Genomic DNA, 18,505 nt, shown 5'->3' with positions numbered 1-18,505 from the left:
ATATTATCAGTTTTACAAAGGTAAAATTTATTGCAGGATTTTGTCTTGGCTTCCATAACATTGTACAGATGCTAATGTTATTGTTTCCAATCCAGTACTTTTTAAAAATTCATATCGCAACAATTCATGCTCTTCCAGCTATCCCAAGAAAATGTATATTCTTATATTATATCAGACCTTCATTTTAGTAACCCATGTTTCTGCAGAACTTCATCAATCTCCAAAGATTAACGAGGCAAAATCAACGAAGGACCAATTAAGCTCTTGACAGAAGGAAAAGCAAAGTTAGTTTTTGCACATTGAGTACAGCTTTTTTGTTACATGATCTGTTTCATCTGAGTTTGAGAGCACTGTGTTAAAAGAAATTACAAAAAATCTAACATTGTTAGTTAAAAATCAAGACATTTTAGAAGTTTAGTATAAGCAATTATGCTGTTTTTATATTTACAGATGAGTTTACCCATCAGGAAGTTAATTTTCTGATGGGCAAAACGTGACACTTTATCAGGTCAATCAGGTTCTTTTTGAGGAGGAAGATGACACACCAACAGCTTGGTTATCTTTGAGGAAGTCTAAATGTAATTCATACACTCCATGAAATGAAGGGAGCTGCAGCACCTCAGCCCACATCACTTCATCAGAGCTGTCCAAGTGACATCATTTCAGCTTTCATGCCATGTAGCAAAGTCATGACCCAAGGGCGGCTGGTTTTTCAAAATTAACCCCCTTTCAAACGTATGAAGATGTGTGCTGCTGAAATAAAGACACATGAACAATTTGTTGTACTGCAGTAAAATCTGCCCGTGCACAGAGAAAGATACACACTACCAGTCACAAGTTTGGACACACCTTCGAATTCAATGCTTTTTATTTAAGTGTATTATTGTCTACATTGTACATTAATACTGAAGATTAATGCAACACAATACCATATGTATTCTTTTATAGTTTTGATGTCCTCAGTATTAATCTACAATGTATGAAATAATTAAATAAAAACCATTTAACGAAAAGGTGTCCAGACTTTTGACTGGTAGTGTACAGCTCAGACAGATGGGAGCTAATGCAAAAAAGAGAAAGATATATTAATGTAAGTAAAGTGCAAATGGCTGATGTACGCATTAGAGTGAAGCAGGAATATGAGACGTCTGTGAGTTTCTCTCACAAGAATTAAATGTCAGCAGATGAAAAGAGCGTATCAGACACCCGTCAAAGCTTCACTTCCAAACAGAAACCCTAGTATCATAGTCTCCTTTCACGGGCCAACTCCAAACTGTGGCATCACTACAGCTTTAATTAAGAAGGGTGCTTTTTTTATTAGTTACTCCTCAGCTTTGGGTTCTGGTGCCGCTGATGCAGAGCTCGCCTTGGCTGCAGCTCCTTTACTTTCACTGTCCTTCTCTTTCTTGTCCTGACTGTCGATTCTGGCATGTTCCTGCTTCACCAACGCTTCCAGCTCCGCCTGCAGAGAAATGAGGTAAAAAAGGGGGTTTACCGAGACTTATGCATGGAGACATGGCGTGGTGATAGTGAAAAAACAGTAGAGAAAAACAGCCTGAGCTCTGTGCTTATCAAGACATCCCCCTACACCGGCGACCTGCGACCACAACTTCACACAGGAAAGTAATAAGATGTTGACATTTCAAAAGTGCTCCAATTTGCTTCTGTCGTACCTTTACACCAACTGGACCTGATGACTGCAGGTGTGCTTTGTACTAAACAGTCGATTTGTATTCACATATATTAGTGTAGCACCAATGACTGATAATATGGCACTGATTATCTTAAAGTCCAAATTAAACCACATTTACTCATCCTTTTTCAGTCAAATAATATCAGTGTGTTTTTACAGTTGTTTTAGGTTATACTGTATCGTATTATTAAAACTATATTTTTTTTAAAAAGGCCTTTGTCCCTGCTGGCAAGAAGGATGTGTCAGGGTCTGTGTTTGACAGAGGTTGGAAATTACACAAACCTGTGCTGTGGTCTACATGTCATGGGCAGACAGTGTGTGTTGTTAGTGTTGTGTACTGAAGAGTAAGGAGCTCTGAAGTGTGAAAACTGCAGATATTTTTGAAATGCTGGTTCATGTGCTGCAGCTGAGCAGCTAATGAGCTTGCTAGCCTGCAGAGTGATGCTAGTAGTACACTCGTGAACACATAAATGTTTGGTTGTTAGTTCAACAAGCTAAGGTGTTTTCATGTTTTTAAGTTACATAAAAAAACTTTAGCAGGAAAGCTAATGTGGGCTAACGTTGAGAGTCTGTGGCTCTTGTGCAGTTCTTGTTGTCCGCCTGACAAAGTTATACAATATTTAACTGGCTTTATCAAAATATTGAAGATGGATATGTGAAGTCAAGAAATAAGAATTGCTTTTGTCAAAACTACAAGGCACCATAGTGTAATCTAGAGGTCCATTTATATACACTACTGTTCAAAAGTTTGAGGTCACTTAGAAAAGCCCTTATTTTTGAAAGAAAACCATTTTTTTTCAATGAAGATAACATTAAACGAATCAGAAATACAGTCTAGACATTGTTAATGTGGTAAATGACTATTCTAGCTGGAAACAGCTGATTTTTAATGGAATATCTCCATAGGGGTACAGAGGAACATTTCCAGCAACCATCACTCCTGTGTTCTAATGCTACATTGTGTTAGCTAATGGTGTTGAAAGGCTAATTGATGATTAGAAAACCCTTGTGCAATTATGTTAGCACATGGATAAAAGTGTGAGTTTTCATGGAAAACATGAAATTACCCGGGTGACCCCAAACTTCTGAACGCTAGTTCATCCTCTCCTCAAACTGACATTAAACTTTTCTCTATACACTGATTTAAACATTTACATGCTTCCAGACCTTCTTTAGTAACCTGTTGCATTGTTAAGTTGATTTTACAGATTTTGATCCACAGTGGTGACGCAAAGCTTTATTTCTTTTCAAAATGCTGCAATTCCTGTGATTTTCTCCTGACAGATCGGAAGACTTCTTCACTGTTGACTTTATCTACAAACTCAGTTTCTCTGTGCTCCAGAAGAATTCCCTGCTCTCCTTGTCCGAAGACCCCACCGAGGACAAGACCTTCTCCCAAAACGTGTCCCATGAGGCTGTTCTTAAATGTCCTCAGTCCATTCATCCAAAATCTAACACGCAGGAACCCCAGCAGACTTATCTTTCGCTCACGGATCCCATAAAAACACCTCTTTTCATCTGTCTTCCCCTTGACCCTTTAATGTCAAAAGTGACCCATATTCCCTGGAATATGGGTATCTCTTGACCCATGTTGTGCATCAAAGGGTTAAAGATGGGCTGAAGTTATGGACCTCTATTAGCTACACCTGCTTTATTCTAAAGAGTGTTGCAGAGAGCTGGAGCCTCTCCCAGCTTACATCAGGCAAAAGGCAGGATAGGAAGTGGAAAGGTCACTAGTCCATCACAGGGATGTACACTAAGATACAGACATCCATGCATACTCATATTCAGATCTCAGTTAGTTAACAACAATTCTCCTCCACGCAAGTATTTGCACTAAAATCTAAACATGCTGTTTGATTTCAGCTGGACTTTTAAAACGGATATCTTAAAATGGGTGTCATTACGGTTCAGTGCAATCTAAAAGATGTTCTATTCGAGAGTTCCATGAGAAGATCTACACCACCCTCATGTCTGTATGCTAATTACTAAAACTGAGCCAGTGGGCATATGCTTCAGTTTCACTGTGGATGTGATCAGTCACGGTGTTGTCTGCTTATTTTGTTTATCATGCATCTGCCACCATATAAAAAAGGCCAAATGAACATGTTGACGTGGTGAAAGACTTTTTTTTCACAAGCGGGGTTTATAAGATGGTTTTCAGTTTGCTCACTTAAAATATCAGATAGTTCTCATGCATGATAAATACAGTATGGTAAAGAGCAGACGGAAATAATACTTGTGGCTTTATAGTGCAGTATCTGTTGTGGTATTCAGTCTGTGTTGCAGGACGCTGTAAGAGCTCGGAGTCACAAATTAAATAAGCTGAATACAATTAAATGAGAGAGAGGAAATGAAGGGTAATTACAGTATTGACTGCATTGTGGTCCAAGGCCATTAATCCTTTGAATCATGTGTGACCGATGTGTGGTAAATGCTCCGTGCCTAAACAACTGAACAAAAGTATAAACCTGAAATAAGCAGCAGATTTCTGAAAGATGAGTGTGATTTACCTTCCATCCCAACAGGTCAGCTAGAGCCAAGCAGCCGTCGTCACACGTACTGATGTGAGCTACATCTCTGGAGAGAAGAAAAACATCACGTCATGTTTATCCTTCTTAATAATTATGGACAACATCACTACTACAAAACCGTATGCGATATTGATACTCATCCAATTTGACTTGTTTCTTCATCAACACCTGCTAAGCTGTTGATAAATAAATACATTTTGCTGAAGAAGGCCCATCAAAAATGGCACATATTTTGTAATTAATTCAGCTTTTTCCATTGCAGGTTTTCAGTCCATGTTTTGTTTATGACACATCTGTAAAATTCACTGCTTCCAGTAGTGTTTATTAGAGGTTTAAAATAAATTTGCTAACTTGTATCATCAGGATGACTGGACAGCAGCAATGAATTAGCGATGACTTTTCAAAGTCAAGGCAACTTCTGAGTGACAAGATAATGACAAAAGATACGATGAAGTGAGATACTGAGCAACTACATTAAGCATAAATTTGCTGCACTGTCATTAATTTGGTGAGAATACAGTAAAGTACAAAGCATCTGTTAATTTCCTGTGGGATTTGCAAAGTACTCCATCTATCAAAATCCACATTATGGATAAGGCTTTGATACTCTCTAGTGGTGTGACAGTAAACTGCATAATGTCACTTTAAACTGGTACACAGAATACATGCACCTGTTTAACCTGCAGTGTGAAAATTTTGCCTCCTTTTTCCACTAGTGAAGTTCTTTTTAATCTGAACATCAGAAACATTTCTTGACCCTCCCTAGGTGTTTCCATCATACTCCTAGTTGACCCCAGATATAAGATGCTATGAGGGCAAAGCTAATGCAGTAAAACCCTTGGAGTGAAGGAGTAGCAGCATCTCAGTATCACCTGTAAGCCTTGTCTGAGTCAAAGTCCATCCCTCCTCCAAAACCGAGCATCCCAAGTAGAGGATCAGCCTGCACACAGACACACATAATGCTGCACACAGAATTCAAGAAATGCATCTGTGATGGAAGATAAGTGAGGCTAAAGAAATAGAAATGATTGATGGAGCAGTGAAGACTCACCTGCCCTGTTTTCTCCATGTTAATGAGCAGTCTGGGGCAACTTTTTGAAACCCTAAATGACAAAGAAACGCAGCACAAAGAAGATTTCCACCAGAGCAATCTGCAGTAGCTTCTAAAATGTGGGTGAGTGCAGTGTCTCCTCAGAGACACTTTGACACAGTCTGAATCTTTCATAATGCAGTCTCACTGGCTGTTAGACTACAGCACACCACCAGGTTATTACTGCAGCAGTGTCTGCGCTCAGACAGGAAGGTGAAACTTGATCTGCACTACCTGCCGACGAGGCTCGCAAATGGTTGGACCTGCAGAGACGTTCCCATGATGATGAGGAGATCACAACGAGGAAAATCCTGACACGTAAAAAAAGAGGTGAAATGTTACTTTTTGCAATTGATTACATCACATCCCCTCCAAGTACGCCCTTAATGCTCGCAAATTACCACCACATGCTCACCATCTTCATCGAAGTGAAGAATCGGACTGGCAGATTCTCTCCAAAGAAGACAATATCTGAGGGAAGAGAAGCACAGAAATACAAAGAGAACTTATCTAGGAGTCATGATCCTAAAATTGGAAAGATATTCAATGCTGTGCAGAAAGGATAAAATGAGAAAAATACAAAAAGCAAAACAAGAGAGCGAGACCATGTAGAGGATTCACTGACCTGGTTTGACCAAACTGCTGCACTTGTCACATTTGGGAATGTCATCAGAAAAGATTTTTTCTGAAAGGCAGAGGGAGAAGGTTAAAACTCCAAATGGTTAAAATCAGAACAGTTTAATAACTTCGGACAAAAACAAAAAGACCTTTCATCCAGTCCAGGTTGTACTCCTTGCGGCAACAAAAGCTGACACAGTGTGACGTGTAGAATGTTCCATGAGCTTCGATCAGATCTTCTCCTTCAAGCCCGGCTACTCGTTCTAGAGTGTCAATATTCTGAAAGAACACATACAGTTATGTAAACACAGAAATGGTGACTGAATACATCTGTAAAGCTGAGTGCTTTTCCTTCCTACCTGTGTGTAGCAGCGTCTCAGGACCCCCTTGTCCTTCAACATCTTCATAAAGTAGTGACAGATTGTCGGCTAAACACCAATTAAAGAGAACACCAGTGAGGTAATTCATAGTTTTACGTATAACAAGATGATCAATTAGCAATTAACCTCCTGCATGTAGTGTGTCGTACCTTAAACTGTCCGGGGTAAAGCTCTTTTGCCAAGGCAAAGAATGGTTCTGGATGTTTCTGAAACACAATATGGAAAAAATATTGCATTACCTCAATACCTCAAATTAGAAAATAAATAGATAAATAAATAAAACCACTACCAACTAGCCATTGTAACCAAGAACCTCAAGCTATAGTTGACTGATTGAAATATGAGCTCTGGTTTAACATGGGGCAGACACTACTAAAGATCAACTTGCAGGTTGCATTTTTCACCAAGTTTATACTTGATATTTCTTGGAAATTATTGTCTGATAAGTAAATGCATGATTGTTTATGTTTCCTGTGACATAAAGGCAGAAAATAAGAAGAAAAAGTCGGTATTTTGAGCAGTATTCTGAAAAGCACTTCATATATGGTGTCACATCACCTAAGGGACTCATCTCTGCGTCAGCGCTGTATCCGGTAGCAGGTGATAGTCTGAGAGGCTGTAAACCTAGAAAGTTGGTCTTTATGCTTAACTCACATTTCTGTTTCTCCTCATCGTGAATTATTGTGTTTGTGCACGATACACAAACTCCAAGCTGCCTGGGAATCAAGTGCACATTTTTCCTGACTACAGAGCTTGGAGGTGATTTATTCAAGTGAAGAGAATTCTCTGGTCCTATACAGCCCTCATTTTACACAGGAGGACTATGTCCACAGAGATATGAGGGCATTCAGGACAGGATCTCAAAGCAAGGACAGTGTGAGACTAATAACTGGTTTGGTTCCTTCAATGGACACAAACTGTGCACTTAAAGTCTCCTTCTTCGTTTGCAAACTTCTTAATTAGCCAATTTTTTTCAGCCTCTCGGTATCTCTCTCTCATGTGGCAATATAAAATGTAGTGTAGATTAATGTTAGATACAACAGATATGACTGATTTTAGCTCTGTGACACCCAGCAGGCTCATAATTCATAAGCTGTGATCCTGTATATGTGAATGATGTGTATAATATACCCTTTTTTTTTTTACATCTACCGTATCAAAACTACCGTCAGAGTCCATATTTCTTATTGTTTAAATTGATCTGCCTTGGCCTAGCTCTCCCTCACGTTACAAAGTTTTGTTTTTAAGGGTATAAATCTGTTAGAAAAACAACTATAGATGTTATTGTAGTGCATACTTGAACTTCTTTTTTTTGAAAAAAAATTTAGTTTCTGCTTAATTTTCTACTCAACATGCAAGGAGCTCTTTCAGTAACATTCGGGGCTTTTTTTTTCTTTTTTTAATGTAACAAGTTGTTTGTGTGAATATCCTGTTAAAAAAAAATCCATATTCAACATTCAAAATCTGCAGAGGATTTTTAAGGACCTTTAAAAAAAAGTGCCATCCTTAAAGCAGTGTAACACAATCTTTCACAAACCTTAAAGTAGTCTATCTGGAAGATGGCCTCTGGGTAAGGCAGGTTGTATTTTTGCAAGTTTGCATACAGGCCAGTTCCAGGTGAGCGGAAATCTGGGATGCCAGCAGCTGTGGAGGGAAACGGAAACAAATAACATCAAAACTATTAACTATAATATATAAACAATCATCACTAAACAGTGTACAATATAATACCTCAAAATGCTTATTCTGTGATATTAAAGCTGACATACTCACATGTGGATATTCCTGCTCCGACCATGCAGATGATGTTTTTACCTGTACGGATGCAGGGAAACTTGTGTCTCAGTCAATAATAACATCATTGTGGTAACAGCCTTATGAGCAGTAGATCAATCCACTGTGGTCAGCCATAATGGATGGGCTGAGTGGAGGCACGCAAAAACTCACATTTGCCGCTGTTTATGTACCGTGCCACTCCATCCAGAGTCAGCTCATCGAGGACTTTCTCTGCTGAGCCGAGGCCCAAAGTGCTGGAGAAGAGGTTGCGCAGGAAATCCACTGAGAGGAACACAGGAGAATCAGATGACAAAATCATCTAGGCAGGAGGCTTCGACACAACACAGCAGGCAACCCTTATTTAAACACAATGACAAGTTTTTGTTCTTGTTTCAGGATAGCCATTATATTTGTAGAAAAGAAGGCAGAAAGCACAGATTTACATTAGTACTGATTGTTCTATTACATGTATGTCAAAATTAAAGGTGGCTTCCAACAGACAGGAAATCACTGAAATCATGAATTGACGTTTGGTTGAAAAGAAATACAGCAGTAAACTGCAGGATTCCAGATTGGGTCTTAACACATCAAGGATTACAAACAGACAAAAAAAAAAAAAAAACAGGAGAAGGGTTTAAAAAATTATCTAAATAAATAATCGAATATAATCAATAAAATCAAGTGTATTCATGTGCCAGATGTGGTGCTAATTGAACCAGACTAGAGCTTGTTACAAAATGCCATATCTATTGTTGCATACTCTCTCCTGAAGCCTCGTCCTCACTGCTGTCGTCGGATTGTTCCTGCAAAGGAAAAAATACTGACATTTAGTGGTGTAATAAATTTAACAACACTGCACTGTAAAGCAGTAGCATGAAGTAATAAAATACATTTACTCAAGTAGTGTACTTATGTACAACGGTTACACAGTTAAGTATTCAAATTTTATGCTACTTGTTCTTCACTATAACTTAGGGGTAAATTATTTTTATCTAACAGCTGTGTTTATTAGTTACTTTCAGTAGATTAAGTGTTTTAAAACCTGTGTGGACATACTGAATAATATAAAATCCAATTGTTATTAAATAATTTAAGTCAGCTGACGGAATATGAAAATGTAAAATCAGCTCTAATTCAGTCAGCTGCAATATTTTAAGGTACGATACTGTACCCTCACAAGTTTCACATGTCTCCAAAATGTGTATTTCAATTTTTCAACACAAAATACTGCAAAGATGGTTGGATGATTGTATAACTCCGGGTTGGTTTTAGTGCTGTTCTAAACAGGTTGAACACAGAGCCGGATAGAAGCAAAACAAGAAACAAACTGATGGAAACACGCTGAATTTCAGGTGACATGAAAACACAGTTAACCACCTAGTCCCCATTTATGGGTTTCAAATTGTTCTGAAAGTTTTCACCTTCTCTAAATGCTCCTCAGTGTTGCAGTTTCCACAGAGCTCTGACCTGTCAGTATACCATCAAACCTAATGGTAACTTTAGCCACTATAGCCACACAACATGCCAATACTAGGGATTTTACTATTGCTCTCAAAAATGAATGCAATCCTGTGGGTCTTCATTCCCTCAGATACTTGGAATGCACCAAGACTCTTGTGTTTATTGTTGCAGTCAACAGCAGAACATTTTATGTTCTTTATTCATGGATGACACATTTTACTGTTAGGGATTTGTGGAACAGCAAAAATAAATAGCTTAACATTTTAACAGCTTTTATTTGACACCTCACCACAAGGAACCTCTAAATGCTGCTCACATAAGTAATTACATTCCACTTTGGTAGGCTTTACTATTAATATTCACACAGTTGTACTTACAGCTTAAAATGAAAGACGTTTATTTGGAAGTGATGTTTTTAAATCGAGACAGCTACTTTTACTTGATTAATAGATCGGAGTACTTCTTCCATCACTGCTATAAATACACCAGACAGACAGCCGTGTCAGACACTGACAGAAGAGGTCTTTGTTTTGATTTTGCAATGCTAGCAGCCGCCTGACGAACATAAAGCCACCTAGCTGCTAACATACATTAGCTGCAGTCTGGCAGCTTTAAACAAATAGCTTTTCTTACCTCTGGTTCAGGCGTGACCTCCTCCTCTTCTTCTCTTTTAGGAAGTTCTACAAATTAAGACATAAACATGAAGTCAAACTCAACACACTTCTCTATGTAAATGAAGCAGCTAGCTACAAAGCTAGCTCCAGCAGCGCAGTGACACACCGGCCCGGTGTCAAATATTAGCGGAGTTTTCGGATCAGACATCCGTCCTACCTGACGCACCAGACATTTATCCGTCTGCTGAGACCCTTAAACCACAAGGCTCCGGGTGACAATCAACTTAAATGCCAAATTTGCAGAAGTTATGAGAGGTTTCCACCGTAAAGACAGAGCTCAGCTGAGCTGTCTTGTTGTTGTCCGACGAAAACACGGTCCGTGTTTATTGTGACCCAGTTTAGAGGGCATGATTAGTTCCTACCGTAGACCAAGTTACTATGTGTTCTGGTAAATATCCCCTCCGACCCTAATATATACATCATCCTTACTGTTAATGAGCACAGGTAACGTGAAATAATCACATAATTTGTATACTACTTTACAGTAGATTGTAATACTACAAACCCTTCATGAAAAGTAGGAGTAGCTTATACATATGATCTGTGCACATCAAATCACGCTACCAAATCATTGTAACTATCTTTACATACAGAAGTAGCAGAGGTTTCTTCAGCCTCCATTCATTCCTGTCTTCCAGTCTTACTGATGTCCTCACCAGGAAGACCTGTGGGTCTGACTACTGCTGAAGAACAAGGCTCATACTGGATTATGGGCTTTAGTTTCCTCACATAAGCCGTCACAGTGAAGATTAGAAATACATACAGCTACACTGTGATGTGTGGCCACATGGTTTGCATTGTCTATCAAATATATATTATAACTTCACATAATTAAAGGTTAAAAAAGTATTTGAAAACTAAAATGTATAAAATACAAAGTATCATGATAGTGAACAATGAGTTTTTTATTAAATACATTTACAATCATATTTACATTTGAGCAACAAATAAAATCATTGAAGACAAAGTACAGTTTGCTTGAGACAGAATTCATTTTGTATACATTTAGATTTACATCACAAATGTGTACACTATTATATATAAACTGATTCTGGGGTAAAGTAACATACACGATGGAGTACGCCTCACACGAAACTGCCAAATAATCCAACAAATTTGAGGTAAGTTGTTTGTTTTACATGCTTTCACTGAACTGGATGTTGACATATTCAGTTAAACTGGGGTTCATACCCATTTCATACTAATAAATATGCGTATATGTCAGTTTAAAACTAAACAAAAAAATCTCTAATTTCTCTGTGACCAGCCTAAACTGGACATGATATGGTTCTGTTAAAAAAGACTTGATGGCTGAACAGCTGCACTGACCAGAATTACAGCCGTTTCTTTAGCTGTATCCATCTCTTTGCTTCACCACAGACAGCGGTTGTTGATGTATCACATGAACTGACAGCAGAACTCTATCAGAGGACTCTGTTTTTGTTCACACAGATTCTCGTCTCTATCCAGGCACTACCTCTGTCTTTGCATGTGCTCCTCCTCCTCCTCTCCTTCTGCCTCATTCAGATTGTAGTCGTAGCCAGTAGCTGTGATCTGGCACTGTGGTAACATCTCCTCCAGCAGGATGATGACCAACCCGGGACTCGAAATGCCAGGGAGGGATGACACGTCCAGACGCTTCAGTCCCCTTCAGCAGAAACAACAAAAACAAAAGGAGGAACATGAAAACAGATGAATGGTAAAGTTAACTAGTTGTGAGTTTGGGCTAATTACTTGAGATTCCTGAGTGCAGCGAGGCCGCCTGTGGTGATGCGTGGACAGTGAGAGATGTCTAGTTCCTCCAGAGAGTCCTGGAACACATGGAGCCTGGCAAGGAACCAGTCATCCACTTCAGGACACCCTCGTAATTTCAGAGTCCGCAAAGATCGTTGGCTCTCTGAGGAGAGATGAATCAGATCAAGAACTGGACTTCCATGATGAATATCAGTGCAATGAATTCACAGTAGATGTGTTTTTAATAGGAAAAGAAAGAATCTAAAAAAGCAAAATAAGGCTGAGTTGGAGCTAAGTACCCAAGTTACACAGTCCTCTGTAGTTGATGACAGTGTAGCTCATGTCGACTTCCTCTAGAGGTGTGTCTTTGTGATTCAGAAAGTCCCAACTGAACTTTCCCTTTTGGTCTGCATAGAACCATTCAGACTGTCCAGCAAACCTGAGGATGGAATGCAGATCATGGAAGAACTGGGGCTCAAGATCTTAACATGAACACAGCTCATGACTGCCAGAAAAAAGCTGATGGTAAACAGAAACTTTCTGAATGTAGTCAGTGCACCTGAATTTATTTCAAGACATCAAAAATTAATTTGGAAAGAGTCAATTAGGAGCTTGGATGGCAGAATCCATTCTATCTCAGTTGAGACCTAAAAAGTTGAAAAGAAGAAAACAACACAATATGCAAGAACCACTGAAGTTGTAACAAGTAACCGATTAGTTGTCAGCTATTAAGATAATCAGCAACTATCATGATAATTGATTAATCAGTTTGGGTGAGTTTTTTAATGGAAACCAACAAAATTTTTTAAATCAAGTATCTTTAATTGAAAATTTTCAGATTTTTTTTTACTACTCTACTGAATGTCTTTGGATTTTTGTACATTTCTCAGTTTCATAGCACTGAAAATGTAATCTCCTTGCACTTAGAACTGCTGTTCCAGCAAAAATGACCTTTTAAGATATCACAATGGACTCTGGAAACCTGTATTAGGAGTTTTTCACAATTTTTGCACTTGATCACAGTCAGCTTACGTGAAATTAGTTCATATGGAACACAAGAGTCACAATTTTTAGCACTTAATCGAAATGTTCACACAGCAGCAGCTGTATGTAATGATGTATTTTCAGACTAAATCTGAAGGCTGACATGAACAGTAGTAAAAATTTTAAAAAAGAAGAGAAGAATAATGCAGGCTTCTTACTGCATACCTACAGTGTAACCACAAACAGTGCAGAGGTATGAGTACAAGCCACTTACCTAAATCCTCCTTTCAGACTCAAGATAAAATATGCTGATGCTATATCCAGCCCATAAAACCTCTGAGTGTAGCCATAGTAACTATAAAAGAGAGTAGAGAAAAGTCAGGAATGGCTAGAAGAAAATGTAGAAGTAACTCAACAAACTGAATCTGAAATTCAAAAGTGCCAACATGTGTCTTACACATTCTTCTTCTGAAGCTGGTTCCTCGTCAGCTGAGACCTCCAGCTCAGGAGCATCTCTACATCATAGAAACGCTGGGTGAGGAAGAGGAGGAGCCTCGTGTGCAGAGGAGGAGGAGACGCTGAGCTGGAGCTCCAGCGTCGCCTGGCAACATGGAGGAGGAGAGCCGACCGCTGGCAACATCTGTGCAGAGACTGTACACACAGAAGGAGGAGATGGGATGAAATGGAGGAAATGAACAGTGACTGCTGTCCTCCAGCAGAGCTGCAAATATGAATTAGTTTCTTCAACTATTGAACTATTTTAATTATCGATTAATCGGTGTAAGCAGCTTTTTAAGAAGTTCTCTGATTCCAGCTTCTTAAATTTCAGTATTGTCTGGTTTCTTTGCTCCTCTCTGACAGTAAACTGCATATCTTTGGGTTGCACACAAAACAAGACATTTGAGCACATCTTCTTGAGCTTTTCAAAACATTAATATTGTTCACCATTGTCTGGCATTTTATAATGTACAAGACAACTTCATGTTTTCCATGAAAACTCACACTTTTAGTCATGCGCTAACATAATTGCACAAGGGTTTTCTAATCATCAATTAGCCTTTCAACACCATTAGCTAACACAATGTAGCATTAGAACACAGGAGTGATGGTTGCTGGAAATGTTCCTCTGTACCCCTATGTAGATATTCCATTAAAAATCAGCTGTTTCCACCTAGAATAGTCATTTACCACATTAACAATGTCTGGACTGGATTTATCATTCATTTAATGTTATCTTCATTAAAAAAAATTGCTTTTCTTTCAAAATTAAGAATATTTCTAAGTGACCTCAAACTTTTAAACGGTAGTGTACTTAAACAAGATATTAACCCTCATCAGTACACGTTGCAAAACCTATTAATCTATACACCCAAGTAGTATTTCATCTGTTTCATATTTCTGTACCTGTCCATATCCTCTCAATATATATTTTTCTAAAACGTGTGTCGTCTGTAGATACAATTATGAAAGAAACAATTAAATTACTATTGATAATTACTGACATGTATTGCTTACAATATTAGTGTAAGAACTCCTGAATTGAAATGAAACAGTGCAACTGAAGCAGTCATCACAAGAGCAGCATAACACAAACATACATAAATAAAAGCTGCACAGTCCTGCTGGGGTCTGGCGGGGGTCCCCATGTACCCCAAATGATTTTTCTATATGGAATCAAATAAGTTTTGGTGCTTGTGATGGCAAGTATGTGGGTGACCACTAGCTAAAAGGACTTAAAAATCCAACTTGCATATTAAAAAAAATACGACAACTTATATACCTCTGGGATCTGCATGGACCCCAAGTGTACTGATGAGGATTAAACAAGTACATTGTAATTTAACAAGTGCTTGCCAATCAATCAAGAAAATTATCAACAGATTAACTAAACAGCGACCTTTCAGGTAAATCTAAGTGGAAACCAAGAGAAAAAAAGGACATGCCAATTAAATCATTTGTACTTTGATACCAGCAGTATTTTTTTCTGCTCATTATCTCACAGAGTAAGGATTGTGAATAAAAATACACGCATATCTGATAAGTATCTATGATAGATGGACAGACAGACAGACAGACAGACCGATAGATAGATAGACAGACAGATAGATAGATAGATGGATAGATGGATAGATGGATAGATGGATAGATAGATAGATAGATAGATAGATAGATAGATAGATAGATAGATAGATGGATGGATAGATGGATAGATAGATAACACTGGCTACGTTACATTCATCATGCTTAGCAGCTGTACTTCAGCTCTCCAACAAACCACTGAAACAACAGCAGAAGCTTTTCTCTATCGACTAACTGTGAACGCGGCTTTGTAACAGGCTTAACGGACATGTAAAAAGACAGACTAAATGTGTTCATTAGTCCCCTCGGTGTAGTAAACAGCAGATATTTGAAGGGTAACTCACCGTCAAGGGGGCTGACATGATAAGTTCGTCGAACGGAAAGTCGTGTGGGACAAACTTCACACTTCCGCATCTCCTTAAAGTCAGTTAGTTGTATTTCTCCATGTTCACCATGAGGTGTCGCTCTGTCCTCATCTCTCAACTCTGAGGACGAGCTGCGACACAAAGCAGTTTGTTACGGATATGTAGGTAAGGGAAGACGGTGGTGGAAAGTAACTGCTTCCTCAAGTAGTATTTCCTCAAGTATTTTCCTATAACTAAAATTTTGAGACACAAAGTAATTTATTTGAGTATTTCCATTTTATGTTGCTGTATACTTTTACTCCACTTTGCTTCAGAAGGAATTATTGTATAACGACCTTTTAAAATGCAACACATTGTTAATTAAATCAGTGGTTTCCAGTCTTTTTGGCTTTCTCACAAAACCTCATTTCTAGCCTGATTTAACCATTTCTTTACCACTTTTGATGCATGTTTGGGCTCACTGTCTTGTAGGAACACCCAACTACATCAAAGACCCAACCGTTTGGTTAATGGTTTTAGGTTTTCCAGAATGAAGAGGTAATATTCCTTCTTCATTATTAAATTGTGGGAAGCACCAGTTCCACTGGCAGTAAAACCCCAGAACATAATGCTACCACCACCATGCTTGGTGGTAGGTTAGGAGTTCTTGGGGATGAGGGCCTCTCTTCTCCTCCATTCATATTTCTGGTTGTCCAGCTCTACTTTTGCTTCATCTGAACACAGAACTTTCCTCTAGAAGGCCTTTTCCTTGTCCATGTGGTCAGCAGCAAACTTCAGTTCAGCCTTAAACTGTTGCTTGCAAAAGACAGGCTTTTTTCTTGAACAGCAGCCTGAAAACACAGGAATGTGGACACTGACACCTGTGTCCCAGCAACTTGTAAGTCATTGCAGATGTGCTTTTTGGTGATTCTTTGTTGATTCTTGACCATCCTGACCAATAGTGTCTCAGCAGCAGGTGATAGTTTGTGTTTTATTCCTGATCATGGTTGTGACACTACACTACCATGCACTGTATACTTACAAACAATTGTTTGTGCAGTTGATTTTGGGATCTGTAGCTGCTTTACAATGGCTGCAAATGACTGTCTTTACTTGTTCAAGTCAATAATTTGCTTTTTCAGATCTTCAGTTTAGAACAAACCTAAAAAGAATAAGCAGCTGTAGTTAATTGTAAACACAAATTAAGAGGTCATGCCACTAAGAAAATTTGAGTTTGCAGTGAGCTAAGAACAGATGCTAAACATAAAACATAAACATTATGCCCAAACCAATCTGTTAGGCAGAAACTTAAAAAATGAATAGATAAAAGAAATAGTCATCTACTTTAGTAGTACCTCACATGTTCATACGTACAACACCTGAGTAAATGTTCTTATTTATCTTCCAGTGCTGGCCACAGGTAAAACAAAAATCCCTCCCTGTGTAGGAGTGGGATCATTATCTTCTAACTCTATACATTTTTACACACAAAAAAGGTTATTTTTTTAGTTTTTATCTTAACACTTATACAAAGATGTGCCGGATAAAGAAGAATTGGTATCCTAGATGTGCACACAAATGAAATGATATGTGTGAAACTTTGACTTTCTGAGTAGCAAATCAGTGGCAGAAATGCTGCAATACTTTCCAACTCCAAGTTAAAGTTATCTTCAACACATATATATATATATATATATATATATATTCACCGCCATTGGCCATTGAGCATACTTCTGTGTTTGTTGATTAAAAGCTAAATTCAAAATGTAGCAACTTAATGAAATTGGCTTGAAAACTGAATTTTTATTCAACATGAGTTGTTTTGTTTTTTTTTTTTGCTTGTTTGTTTTCAGGACTTAAAGTCCTACCTCAAACCTTATAAACTGGACAGTTTCAGCTGGTTCAGATTGCATGTTAGGCGGTCTGTAGGCTGAATGATGATACTGAGGTCTTTGACAAATAAATTCCCCACTGAAGCAATGAATTTGGGAAACTGTCAGTGGTGATATGACCAACAGAGGTTTCATGTATGGTGCTCAGGAAATATGGTGTACTACAGCATGTAGTCAATGCTAGTTATATTTAGCAGTGAAACTGTGTTCATAATTATGATAAGTAAGCACATAACATTTAAAAAGACTTCTATATGTAAGTACTACTTTATGAGTTATCAGCTGAAAAATGTGTTTATGCCACCAATCATGAGTTGCAATATAGCAATTAAAAATGCTCGTGCACACATGCTTGAGTGTGTGAGAAGATAGTTGAAGTTATCTGCTCGTTATGACAATGGGCAACTTTAAAGCTTTTTTAAAAAAATGTTCAGTGAATCTGTGATGTTTGGAGTTTGAAAGAGGATGATGGGGAAAATTAGAAACTTCTTGGATTGGACGCCTCATGGGCTTCTTGATTTGTTTGACTGAAGTCTATGAGGGAATATTTAATGCTTGAAATAAAGTTATTGATGTCTTTAAAAATTATGATTAACGTATGACTTGTCTGAAACATGAGCTCACAGCAGAATAACCAGCCATGTTTCTGACCAGAGTCATCATGTCAGAAGCTGCAGCTGCCAAGACCTCAGAAACCACCAAGGAGAAAACTCCTTGTGGTACAGACTGTTTGGTCGACGCCTGGTATGTTTGGCAGGAAGTGTCAGTGCTTCACATGATGATTTTACAAATCAGAAACATTAGTGTTGGGATACAAAACATGTTTTTATTTTGACTTCAGAAAAAAAACAGAGGTCCACCATCGTCTGTGAAAGAGCAGCAGCAGAGGTAAGAAAATCAGTGTCAGCGTCAGTAGTGTCACTGTGAACTGAAGACTTTATCCTGGTAATGTTGGTGAAACTGCAGACTACAGACACATTCAGTCACTTCAGCTGATCCACAGTCCAAACAAAGAGTCATCTTCGGTGGTGCAGCTTCCACCACAGCAACCCCACCTGAGAACCAGCAGCAGCCGGAGAAGAAGAAGGAAGTGGAGAAAAAGAAGGGGGTGAAGAAGGAGAAGAAGAAGAAAACAGCTTTGTGGAGGTTTTATAACTTCTTCAAGGTCTGTTTACAAAGTTTCAGTCCTTCACGTTAAGCAGTCATTTACTCGTCTGGACTTGAATGTTGTCTTCTGAAGTGTTGG

At 38.4% G+C, this 18,505-nt stretch overlaps 2 protein-coding genes across 4 annotated transcripts; both read right to left on the bottom strand.

Annotated features, from left to right (window-relative positions):
• Positions 1-10: 10 nt before the first annotated feature.
• Positions 11-10,544, bottom strand: sirt2 (sirtuin 2 (silent mating type information regulation 2, homolog) 2 (S. cerevisiae)). Of its 2 annotated transcripts, none has more exons than XM_023266386.3 (16): positions 10,384-10,544; positions 10,186-10,232; positions 8,852-8,894; positions 8,263-8,373; positions 8,089-8,130; positions 7,853-7,959; positions 6,465-6,521; positions 6,295-6,363; positions 6,085-6,214; positions 5,943-6,002; positions 5,733-5,788; positions 5,552-5,628; positions 5,279-5,330; positions 5,100-5,167; positions 4,207-4,273; positions 11-1,462 (listed from the first exon to the last, which is right to left on the bottom strand). In XM_023266386.3, exons 1-16 carry the CDS (start codon positions 10,397-10,399, stop codon positions 1,322-1,324), a joined length of 1,143 nt encoding a protein of 380 aa, XP_023122154.1. In that variant the 5' UTR covers positions 10,400-10,544; the 3' UTR covers positions 11-1,321. The 2 variants fall into 2 exon arrangements, with proteins under 2 accessions (XP_023122154.1, XP_023122155.1); XM_023266387.3 differs by having other exon boundaries at positions 10,393-10,538.
• A 569-nt stretch (positions 10,545-11,113) lies between these two features.
• On the bottom strand, positions 11,114-15,497 carry dmac2 (distal membrane arm assembly component 2). Of its 2 annotated transcripts, none has more exons than XM_023266399.3 (6): positions 15,368-15,497; positions 13,402-13,595; positions 13,219-13,299; positions 12,260-12,399; positions 11,961-12,123; positions 11,114-11,874 (listed from the first exon to the last, which is right to left on the bottom strand). In XM_023266399.3, exons 1-6 carry the CDS (start codon positions 15,383-15,385, stop codon positions 11,700-11,702), a joined length of 771 nt encoding a protein of 256 aa, XP_023122167.1. In that variant the 5' UTR covers positions 15,386-15,497; the 3' UTR covers positions 11,114-11,699. The 2 variants fall into 2 exon arrangements, with proteins under 2 accessions (XP_023122167.1, XP_023122168.1); XM_023266400.3 differs by lacking the exon at positions 15,368-15,497 and adding an exon at positions 15,178-15,334.
• Positions 15,498-18,505: the final 3,008 nt, after the last annotated feature.

The sequence above is a fragment of the Amphiprion ocellaris genome, chromosome 7 (genome assembly GCF_022539595.1).
Source record: "Amphiprion ocellaris isolate individual 3 ecotype Okinawa chromosome 7, ASM2253959v1, whole genome shotgun sequence".
NCBI lineage: Eukaryota > Metazoa > Chordata > Actinopteri > Pomacentridae > Amphiprion > Amphiprion ocellaris.
The sequence above is the reverse complement of the archived record's forward strand: the minus strand, read 5'-3'. Positions and strand labels throughout refer to the sequence as shown.